General features: G+C 39.6%; 1 protein-coding gene across 1 annotated transcript in view; it reads right to left on the bottom strand.

Moving 5' to 3' along the window:
- Positions 1 to 90: 90 nt before the first annotated feature.
- Positions 91 to 12,338, bottom strand: part of LOC135533508 (replication factor C subunit 1-like) — a gene marked incomplete at its 5' end in the record, with an annotated part of 65,247 nt that continues 52,999 nt past the window's right edge. Inside the window, 3 exons of the mRNA XM_064960800.1 lie at positions 91 to 351; positions 4,846 to 5,028; positions 11,542 to 11,755. Of these exons, the coding sequence (XP_064816872.1) occupies positions 91 to 351; positions 4,846 to 5,028; positions 11,542 to 11,755 (658 nt within the window). The remainder of the gene's footprint in view (positions 352 to 4,845; positions 5,029 to 11,541; positions 11,756 to 12,338) is intronic.

Genomic DNA, 12,338 nt, shown 5'->3' with positions numbered 1-12,338 from the left:
ACCCAGGGCCCTATGGGACTCTGGTCCTAGTAGTGCACTATATAGGGAATAGGGTCCCCTTGGGATGCACATCCTAAGTTTAAAGGGGTCCTAGAAGCTGGTTCTGTCTCCGCGCCACACGGTGATAAGACCAGGTAGGTGGGTGGTCAAACCGTTGAGGGGTTTGTTCTTCAGAACGTCCGAGAAGAGGTGTTGTACAGTTCGCTTTGAAATTTGGGGGTGGGGGGAGTTGTCTGAGAGGTTAGGGGTCACTTCCCTGGCTTTGCCCTTGCCTTTGCCCTTTCCCTTCCCAGAATCCCCAGCTGTTGTCTTTTCTTTCTTGGGCTCCTTGGAGGGTCTGGCCTTCTTCAACTGTGAAGAGGAGAGTGGAGGGAGAAACAGGGGAAGGGAGGGGGACAGGGGAGAGAGGGAGAAACAGGGAGGAGAGGGGGGAAACAGAGAGCAGAGGGAAGGGAGGGAGAAACAGGGGAGGGAGGAGAAACGGGGAGGGAGAGAGAGAGAGAAACAGGGAGGAGGGGGGGGAGGGAGGGAGAAACAGGGGAGAAACAGGGAGGAGAGGGGGAGGAGAAACGGGGAGGAGAGAGAGAGAAACAGGGGAGGAGAGGGGGAGAGGGAAGGGAGGGAGAAACAGGGGAGAAACAGGGAGGGGGAGGAGAAACGGGGGAGAGAGAGAGAGAGAAACATGGAGGAGGGGGGGGGAGAGGGAAGGGAGGGAGAAACAGGGGAGAAGCAGGGAGGAGAGGGGAGGGGAGGGGGGAGGAGAAGGGAGGGAGGGAGAAACGGGGGAGATAGGACGGAGGGAGAGGAAGAGAAAAGTAAAGTTATTATCTGAATCAAAATCCCAGCGCTATATTCAGGCCAAGGAACGGATTGTCCATCTTCCTGGATGACAATGTGTGTGTGTGTGTGTGTGTGTGTGTGTGTGTGTGTGTGTGTGTGTGTGTGTGTGTGTGTGGGTGGGTGGGTGGGTGGGTGAGGTGTGTGTGTGTGTGTGTGTGTGGTGTGTGTGTGTGGTGGGTTTGTGTGTGTGTGTGTGTGTGTGTGTGTGTGTGTGTGTGTGTGTGTGTGTGTGTGTGTGGGTTTGTGTGTGTGTGTGTGTGTGGCTTGTGTGTGTGTGTGGGTTTGTGTGTGTGTGTGTGTGTGTGTGTGGTTGTGTGTGTGTGTGTGTGTGTGTGTGTGTGTGTGTGTGTGGGTGTGTGTGTGTGTGTGTGTGTGTGTCTGTTGTTCGTCCAATCACAACAAACAAGGGGTAACATGAAGTAGAGAGGAAGGGGTGAATAGAAAGTCAAGCCAGCCTTGACCTTGTGTTTAGCCAAGCTGACAGCAGCTAGCTAGCATAGCTTGTCCCTGACCTTGTGTTTAGCCAAGCTGACAGCAGCTAGCTAGCATAGCTTGTCCCTGACCTTGTGTTTAGCCAAGCTGACAGCAGCTAGCTAGCATAGCTTGTCCCTGACCTTGTGTTTAGCCAAGCTGACAGCAGCTAGCTAGCATAGCTTGTCCCTGACATGGTGTTTAGCCAAGCTGACAGCAGCTAGCTAGCATAGCTTGTCCCTGACCTTGTGTTTAGCCAAGCTGACAGCAGCTAGCTAGCATAGCTTGACCCTGACCTTGTGTTTAGCCAAGCTGACAGCAGCTAGCTAGCATAGTTTGTCCCTGACCTTGTGTTTTGCCAAGCTGACAGCAGCTAGCTAGCATAGCTTGTCCCTGACCTTGTGTTTAGCCAAGCTGACAGCAGCTAGCTAGCATAGTTTGTCCCTGACCTTGTGTTTTGCCAAGCTGACAGCAGCTAGCTAGCATAGCTTGTCCCTGACCTTGTGTTTAGCCAAGCTGACAGCAGCTAGCTAGCATAGCTTGTCCCTGACCTTGTGTTTAGCCAAGCTGACAGCAGCTAGCTAGCATAGTTTGTCCCTGACCTTGTGTTTAGCCAAGCTGACAGCAGCTAGCTAGCATAGCTTGTCCCTGACCTTGTGTTTAGCCAAGCTGACAGCAGCTAGCTAGCATAGCTTGTCCCTGACCTTGTGTTTAGCCAAGCTGACAGCAGCTAGCTAGCATAGCTTGTCCTTGACCTTGTGTTTAGCCAAGCTGACAGCAGCTAGCTAGCATAGTTTGTCCCTGACCTTGTGTTTAGCCAAGCTGACAGCAGCTAGCTAGCATAGCTTGTCCCTGACCTTGTGTTTAGCCAGCAGCTAGCTAGCATAGCTTGTCCCTGACCTTGTGTTTAGCCAAGCTGACAGCAGCTAGCTAGCATAGTTTGTCCCTGACCTTGTGTTTAGCCAAGCTGACAGCAGCTAGCTAGCATAGCTTGTCCCTGACCTGTGTTTAGCCAAACTGACAGCAGCTAGCTAGCAAAGCTTGTCCCTGACCTTGTGTTTAGCCAAGCTGACAGCAGCTAGCTAGCATAGCTTGGCCCTGACCTTGTGTTTAGCTAGCATAGCTTGTCCCTGACAGCCAGCTGACAGCAGCTAGCATAGCTTGGCCCTGACCTTTTGTTAAACTATGCTATCAGAGCATGCAAAGCAAACCCGCCCAGTCTTTTCCCAGACAACACAGTGCTACCACATGCTAACAGGTAAAACGTGATTGTAATCAAAACAAGTCAAGTCACTAATCAAGTCTCTGCTAGGTAAAGCCCCGCCCTATCTCAGCTCGCTGGTCACCATAGCAGCACGCACCCGTAGCACGCGCTCAAACAGGTATATCTCACTGGTCACTCCCCAAAGTCAATTCCTCCTTTGGCCGCCTTTCCTTCCAGTTCTCTGCTGCCGCTGACTGGAACAAAACTGCAAAAATCACTGAAGTTGGAGACTCACATCTCTCTCACTAGCTTTAAGCACCAGCTGTCAGAGCAGCTCACTGCATAGCTTGGCCCTGACCTTGTCATAGCCCATCTGTATACAGCCCATCTATCTATCTCTCATCCCCATACTGGTATTTATTTATATTGCTCCTCAGTATCTCTACCTGCACATTCATCTTCTGCACAACTACAATTCCAGTGTTTAATTGTAATATATATATATATATACTATATAGTAATTATTTCACCACCATGGCCTATTTATTGCCTTACCTCCCTTATTTGACCTAATTTGCACTCACTGTATATAGACTTTGCTTTCTTTTGTTCTACTGTATTATTGACTCTGTGTTGTTGTTGTTGTTTACTCCATGTGTAACTCTGTGTTGTCGTTTACTCCATGTGTAACTGTGTTGTTGTTGTTGTTTACTCCATGTGTAACTCTGTTGTTGTTTACTCCATGTGTAACTCTGTGTTGTTGTTTACTCCATGTGTAACTCTGTTGTCGTTTACTCCATGTGGAACTCTGTGTTGTTGTTTACTCCATGTGGAACTCTGTGTTGTCGTTTACTCCATGTGGAACTCTGTGTTGTCGTTTACTCCATGTGGAACTCTGTGTTGTTGTTTACTCCATGTGGAACTCTGTGTTGTCGTTTACTCCATGTCTAACTCTGTCGTTTACTCCATGTCTAACTCTGTGTCGTTTACTCCATGTGTAACTCTGTGTTGTTGTTGTTTACTCCATGTGTAACTCTGTGTTGTTGTTGTTTACTCCATGTCTAACTCTGTGTCGTTTACTCCATGTGTAACTCTGTGTTGTTGTTTACTCCATGTGTAACTCTGTGTTGTTGTTGTTTACTCCATGTGAAACTTTGTTGTTGTTTACTCCATGTGTAACTGTCGTTTACTCCATGTCTAACTCTGTGTCGTTTACTCCATGTGTAACTCTGTGTTGTTGTTTACTCCATGTGTAACTCTGTGTTGTTGTTTACTCCATGTGTAACTCTGTGTCGTTTACTCCATGTGTAACTGTGTTGTTTACTCCATGTGTAACTCTGTGTTGTTGTTTACTCCATGTGAAACTTTGTGTTGTTGTTTACTCCATGTGAAACTCTGTGTCGTTTACTCCATGTCTAACTCTGTGTTGTTGTTTACTCCATGTGAAACTTTGTGTTGCTGTTGTTGTTTACTCCATGTGTAACTCTGTGTTGTTGTTTACTCCATGTCTAACTCTGTGTCGTTTACTCCATGTCTAACTCTGTGTTGTTGTCGTTTACTCCATGTGTAACTGTTGTTGTCGTTTACTCCATGTGTAACTCTGTTGTCGTTTACTCCATGTCTAACTCTGTGTTGTTGTTTACTCCATGTCTAACTCTGTGTTGTTGTTTACTCCATGTCTAACTCTGTGTTGTTGTTTACTCCATGTGTAACTCTGTTGTTGTTTACTCCATGTGTAACTTTGTGTTGTTGTTTACTCCATGTGTAACTTTGTGTTGTTGTTTACTCCATGTGTAACTCTGTGTTGTTGTTTACTCCATGTGTAACTCTGTTGTTGTTTACTCCATGTGTAACTCTGTGTTGTTGTTTACTCCATGTGTAACTCTGTGTTGTTGTTTATTCCATGTGTTGTTGTTTGTGTCACACTGCTTTGCTTTATCTTGGTCTTGGTCGCACTTGTAAATGAGAACTTGTTCTCAACTGGCCTACCTGGTTAAATAAAGGTGAAATAAAACATTTAAAAACTCAAGTCACGACAGCCACTTACCAAACTCGGGTTTTGGACGAGACCGACTTTATAACCAAAATGATCCTATTTACACGTTGTAGTAAGTTTTGACGCCTAAAAACGAATTGTCTGGCTCATATCGATGCCACAATAGGCTGTCTATAACCACCAGAGAAGATGGCACCCGACCGATCAATAATTCATCGTTTCTTCTCCAGTAAATTGAAACAAATAAAAATTGTAAATTATTTCAGATAAGTGTGGGGAGGGGATGGGGGGGGGGTTATAATTGGGACCGTGGAGAAGTGTGTTCCCTCCTTACTTTGATCATGGCGTCAGCTGCAACACCTTCCTCCTCCTCCTCTTCCTCAGGCTGTTCCTCTTGCCCCTCTCCTCCCGGTTCCGCCTCCACTCCCCCGCCACGACGGCCCTTCTTGATTGGTTGGAGGGAGTAAGGTGTCAGGTGGGTCTCCCGGTTATAGGCCCTCGTGAACGCTGATTTCACCTGGGCACAGATCAACACCATCATTACAATCACAGATAAGATTAACACCATCATTACAATCACAGATTAGATGAACAATAACACCATTATTACAATCACAGATTAGAGTAACACCATTATTACAATCACAGATTAGAGTAACACCATCATTACAATCACAGATCAGATTAACACCATCATTACAATCAGATTAACACCATTATTACAATCACAGATTAGAGTAACACCATCATTACAATCACAGATTAGATTAACACCATTATTACAATCACAGATTAGATTAACACCATTATTACAATCACAGATTAGAGTAACACCATTATTACAATCACAGATTAGAGTAACACCATTATTACAATCACAGATTAGAGTAACACCATTATTACAATCACAGATTAGAGTAACACCATCATTACAATCACAGATTAGAGTAACACCATTATTACAATCAGATTAACACCGTCATTACAATCACAGATTAGAGTAACACCATCATTACAATCACAGATTAGAGTAACACCATTATTACAATCAGAGTAACACCATCATTACAATCACAGATTAGAGTAACACCATTATTACAATCAGATTAACACCATCATTACAATCACAGATTAGAGTAACACCATTATTACAATCAGATTAACACCATCATTACAATCACAGATTAGAGTAACACCATCATTACAATCACAGATTAGAGTAACACCATTATTACAATCAGAGTAACACCATCATTACAATCACAGATTAGAGTAACACCATCATTACAATCACAGATTAGAGTAACACCATCATTACAATCACAGATTAGAGTAACACCATTATTACAATCAGAGTAACACCGTCATTACAATCACAGATTAGAGTAACACCATCATTACAATCACAGATTAGAGTAACACCATTATTACAATCAGATTAACACCATCATTACAATCACAGATTAGAGTAACACCATCATTACAATCACAGATTAGAGTAACACCATTATTACAATCACAGATTAGAGTAACACCATTATTACAATCACAGATTAGAGTAACACCATTATTACAATCACAGATTAGAGTAACACCATCATTACAATCACAGATTAGAGTAACACCATTATTACAATCAGATTAACACCGTCATTACAATCACAGATTAGAGTAACACCATCATTACAATCACAGATTAGAGTAACACCATTATTACAATCAGAGTAACACCATCATTACAATCACAGATTAGAGTAACACCATTATTACAATCAGATTAACACCATCATTACAATCACAGATTAGAGTAACACCATTATTACAATCAGATTAACACCATCATTACAATCACAGATTAGAGTAACACCATCATTACAATCACAGATTAGAGTAACACCATTATTACAATCAGAGTAACACCATCATTACAATCACAGATTAGAGTAACACCATCATTACAATCACAGATTAGAGTAACACCATCATTACAATCACAGATTAGAGTAACACCATTATTACAATCAGAGTAACACCGTCATTACAATCACAGATTAGAGTAACACCATCATTACAATCACAGATTAGAGTAACACCATTATTACAATCAGATTAACACCATCATTACAATCACAGATTAGAGTAACACCATCATTACAATCACAGATTAGAGTAACACCATTATTACAATCAGATTAACACCATCATTACAATCACAGATTAGAGTAACACCATCATTACAATCACAGATTAGATTAACACCATCATTACAATCACAGATCAGATTAACACCATCATTACAATCACAGATTAGAGTAACACCATTATTACAATCACAGATTAGATTAACACCATCATTACAATCGCAGATTAGATTAACAATAACACCATTATTACAATCACAGATTAGATTAACACCATCATTACAATCGCAGATTAGATTAACACCATTATTACAATCGCAGATTAGATTAACAATAACACCATCATTACAATCGCAGATTAGATTAACACTAACACCAGTATTACAATCACAGATTAGATTAACACCATTATTACAATCACAGATTAGAGTAACACCATGGTTACAATCACAGATTAGATTAACAATAACACCATGGTTACAATCACAGATTAGATTAACAATAACACCATCATTACATTTACATTTAAGTCATTTAGCAGACGCTCTTATCCAGAGCGATTTACAACAATCACAGATTAGATTAACACCATTATTACAATCACAGATTAGATGAACAATAACACCATTATTACAATCAGTTTGACACCATTATTACAATCACAGATTAGATTAACAATAACACCATTATTACAATCAGATTAATACCATTATTACAATCACAGATTAGATTAACACCATTATTACAATCACAGATTAGAGTAACACCATGGTTACAATCACAGATTAGAGTAACACCATGGTTACAATCACAGATTAGAGTAACACCATGGTTACAATCACAGATTAGAGTAACACCATCATTACAATCACAGATTAGAGTAACACCATTATTACAATCACAGATTAGAGTAACACCATTATTACAATCGCAGATTAGATTAACACCATTATTACAATCACAGATTAGAGTAACACCATGGTTACAATCGCAGATTAGAGTAACACCATTATTACAATCACAGATTAGATTAACAATAACACCATCATTACAATCACAGATTAGAGTAACACCATGGTTACAATCACAGATTAGAGTAACACCATCATTACAATCACAGATTAGAGTAACACCATCATTACAATCACAGATTAGAGTAACACCATTATTACAATCAGAGTAACACCATCATTACAATCACAGATTAGAGTAACACCATCATTACAATCACAGATTAGAGTAACACCATCATTACAATCACAGATTAGAGTAACACCATTATTACAATCAGAGTAACACCGTCATTACAATCACAGATTAGAGTAACACCATCATTACAATCACAGATTAGAGTAACACCATTATTACAATCAGATTAACACCATCATTACAATCACAGATTAGAGTAACACCATCATTACAATCACAGATTAGATTAACACCATCATTACAATCACAGATCAGATTAACACCATCATTACAAACACCATTATTACAATCACAGATTAGATTAACACCATCATTACAATCGCAGATTAGATTAACAATAACACCATCATTACAATCGCAGATTAGATTAACAATAACACCATTATTACAATCACAGATTAGATTAACACCATCATTACAATCGCAGATTAGATTAACACCATTATTACAATCGCAGATTAGATTAACAATAACACCATCATTACAATCGCAGATTAGATTAACAATAACACCAGTATTACAATCACAGATTAGATTAACACCATTATTACAATCACAGATTAGAGTAACACCATCGTTACAATCACAGATTAGATTAACAATAACACCATGGTTACAATCACAGATTAGATTAACAATAACACCATCATTACATTTACATTTAAGTCATTTAGCAGACGCTCTTATCCAGAGCGACTTACAACAATCACAGATTAGATTAACACCATTATTACAATCACAGATTAGATTAGATGAACAATAACACCATAATTACAATCAGTTTGACACCATTATTACAATCACAGATTAGATTAACAATAACACCATTATTACAATCAGATTAATACCATTATTACAATCACAGATTAGATTAACACCATTATTACAATCACAGATTAGAGTAACACCATGGTTACAATCACAGATTAGAGTAACACCATGGTTACAATCACAGATTAGAGTAACACCATGGTTACAATCACAGATTAGAGTAACACCATCATTACAATCACAGATTAGAGTAACACCATTATTACAATCACAGATTAGAGTAACACCATTATTACAATCGCAGATTAGATGAACAATAACACCATTATTACAATCACAGATTAGATTAACAATAACACCATCATTACAATCACAGATTAGAGTAACACCATGGTTACAATCACAGATTAGAGTAACACCATCATTACAATCACAGATTAGAGTAACACCATCATTACAATCACAGATTAGAGTAACACCATTATTACAATCAGAGTAACACCATCATTACAATCACAGATTAGAGTAACACCATCATTACAATCACAGATTAGAGTAACACCATCATTACAATCACAGATTAGAGTAACACCATTATTACAATCAGAGTAACACCGTCATTACAATCACAGATTAGAGTAACACCATCATTACAATCACAGATTAGAGTAACACCATTATTACAATCAGATTAACACCATGATTACAATCACAGATTAGAGTAACACCATCATTACAATCACAGATTAGATTAACACCATCATTACAATCACAGATCAGATTAACACCATCATTACAATCACAGATTAGAGTAACACCATTATTACAATCACAGATTAGATTAACACCATCATTACAATCGCAGATTAGATTAACAATAACACCATCATTACAATCGCAGATTAGATTAACAATAACACCATTATTACAATCACAGATTAGATTAACACCATCATTACAATCGCAGATTAGATTAACACCATTATTACAATCGCAGATTAGATTAACAATAACACCATCATTACAATCGCAGATTAGATTAACAATAACACCAGTATTACAATCACAGATTAGATTAACACCATTATTACAATCACAGATTAGAGTAACACCATGGTTACAATCACAGATTAGATTAACAATAACACCATGGTTACAATCACAGATTAGATTAACAATAACACCATCATTACATTTACATTTAAGTCATTTAGCAGACGCTCTTATCCAGAGCGATTTACAACAATCACAGATTAGATTAACACCATTATTACAATCACAGATTAGATTAGATGAACAATAACACCATTATTACAATCAGTTTGACACCATTATTACAATCACAGATTAGATTAACAATAACACCATTATTACAATCAGATTAATACCATTATTACAATCACAGATTAGATTAACACCATTATTACAATCACAGATTAGAGTAACACCATGGTTACAATCACAGATTAGAGTAACACCATGGTTACAATCACAGATTAGAGTAACACCATGGTTACAATCACAGATTAGAGTAACACCATCATTACAATCACAGATTAGAGTAACACCATTATTACAATCACAGATTAGAGTAACACCATTATTACAATCGCAGATTAGATTAACACCATTATTACAATCACAGATTAGAGTAACACCATGGTTACAATCGCAGATTAGAGTAACACCATTATTACAATCACAGATTAGATTAACACCATTATTACAATCGCAGATTAGATGAACAATAACACCATTATTACAATCAGTTTGACACCATTATTACAATCACAGATTAGATTAACAACACCATTATTACAATCAGATTAACACCATTATTACAATCAGATTAACACCATTATTACAATCACAGATTAGATTAACACCTTTATTACAATCACAGATTAGAGTAACACCATGGTTACAATCACAGATTAGATTAACACCATCATTACAATCACAGATTAGAGTAACACCATGGTTACAATCACAGATTAGATGAACAATAACACCATTATTACAATCAGTTTGACACCATTATTACAATCACAGATTAGATGAACAATAACACCATTATTACAATCAGATTAACACCATTATTACAATCACAGATTAGATTAACACCATTATTACAAACACAGATTAGAGTAACACCATGGTTACAATCACAGATTAGATGAACAATAACACCATTATTACAATCACAGATTAGATTAACACCATCATTACAATCACAGATTAGATTAACACCATCATTACAATCGCAGATTAGATTAACACCATTATTACAATCACAGATTAGATGAACAATACCACCATTATTACAATCAGTTTGACACCATTATTACAATCGCAGATTAGATGAACAATAACACCATTATTACAATCAGTTTGACACCATTATTACAATCACAGATTAGATTAACAATAACACCATTATTACAATCAGATTAACACCATTATTACAATCAGATTAACACCATTATTACAATCACAGATTAGATTAACACCTTTATTACAATCACAGATTAGAGTAACACCATGGTTACAATCACAGATTAGATTAACACCATCATTACAATCACAGATTAGAGTAACACCATGGTTACAATCACAGATTAGATGAACAATAACACCATTATTACAATCAGTTTGACACCATTATTACAATCACAGATTAGATGAACAATAACACCATTATTACAATCACAGATTAGATTAACACCATCATTACAATCACAGATTAGATTAACACCATCATTACAATCGCAGATTAGATTAACACCATTATTACAATCACAGATTAGATTAACAATAACACCATTATTACAATCAGTTTGACACCATTATTACAATCACAGATTAGAGTAACACCATTATTACACCCCCTCCCCCCTGTCCCCTCTGACCTTGGGGTCCAGTTTAGCGTAGGGGTCAGGCTGCCCCCCCCAGATGCTGATCTCCATGAGGCTGTCCACATCCTCTCTGACCAGGTGGTAGTCATCTAACAGCTGGACGGCCTGACCGGCCCCCTCCGCCCCCTGCCTCTGAAGAGGACACAACAGGGCCATGCGGAGGTACGGGAGGTAGTCCAGGCTCACTGCCTGTCTGCTACTTAATGTCCTGGAGGAGAGAGGAGGAGGGGAGGGAGGGGGAGGAGGGGAGAGAGAGGAGAGAGAGGAGGGAGGAGAGAGGGAGGAGGGGAGAGAGAGGGAGGGAGGAGGGGAGAGAGAGGGAGGAGGGGAGAGAGAGGGAGGAGGGGAGAGAGAGGAGAGAGGGGAGAGAGAGGGAGGAGGGGAGAGAGAGGGAGAGAGGGGAGAGAGAGGAGAGAGGGAGGGGAGAGAGAGGAGAGAGAGGGAGGGAGGGGGAGGGAGGGGGAGAGAGAGGAGAGAGGGAGGGAGGAGGGAGGGGGAGGAGGGGAGAGAGAGGAGAGAGGGGAGAGAGGGGAGAGAGAGAGAGAGAGGAGGGGAGAGAGAGGGAGGAGGGGAGAGAGAGAGGAGAGAGAGAGGAGAAGAGAGAGGGAGGAGGGGAGGGAGGGGGAGAGAGGGATGTTCAATAGAAAACTTGTTGCAAAACATTAAGTAACTAATGAATACTAATGTGTGTGTCCTTACTTGAGGCTCATGTGAGAGGCCAGCTCCTGTGTGTGTGTGTGTCCTTACTTGAGGCTCATGTGAGAGGCCAGCTCCTGTGTGTGTGTGTGTGT

This window comes from Oncorhynchus masou, unplaced genomic scaffold, assembly GCF_036934945.1.
Source record: "Oncorhynchus masou masou isolate Uvic2021 unplaced genomic scaffold, UVic_Omas_1.1 unplaced_scaffold_2416, whole genome shotgun sequence".
NCBI classification, from domain to species: Eukaryota; Metazoa; Chordata; class Actinopteri; order Salmoniformes; family Salmonidae; genus Oncorhynchus; species Oncorhynchus masou.
The sequence above is the reverse complement of the archived record's forward strand: the minus strand, read 5'-3'. Positions and strand labels throughout refer to the sequence as shown.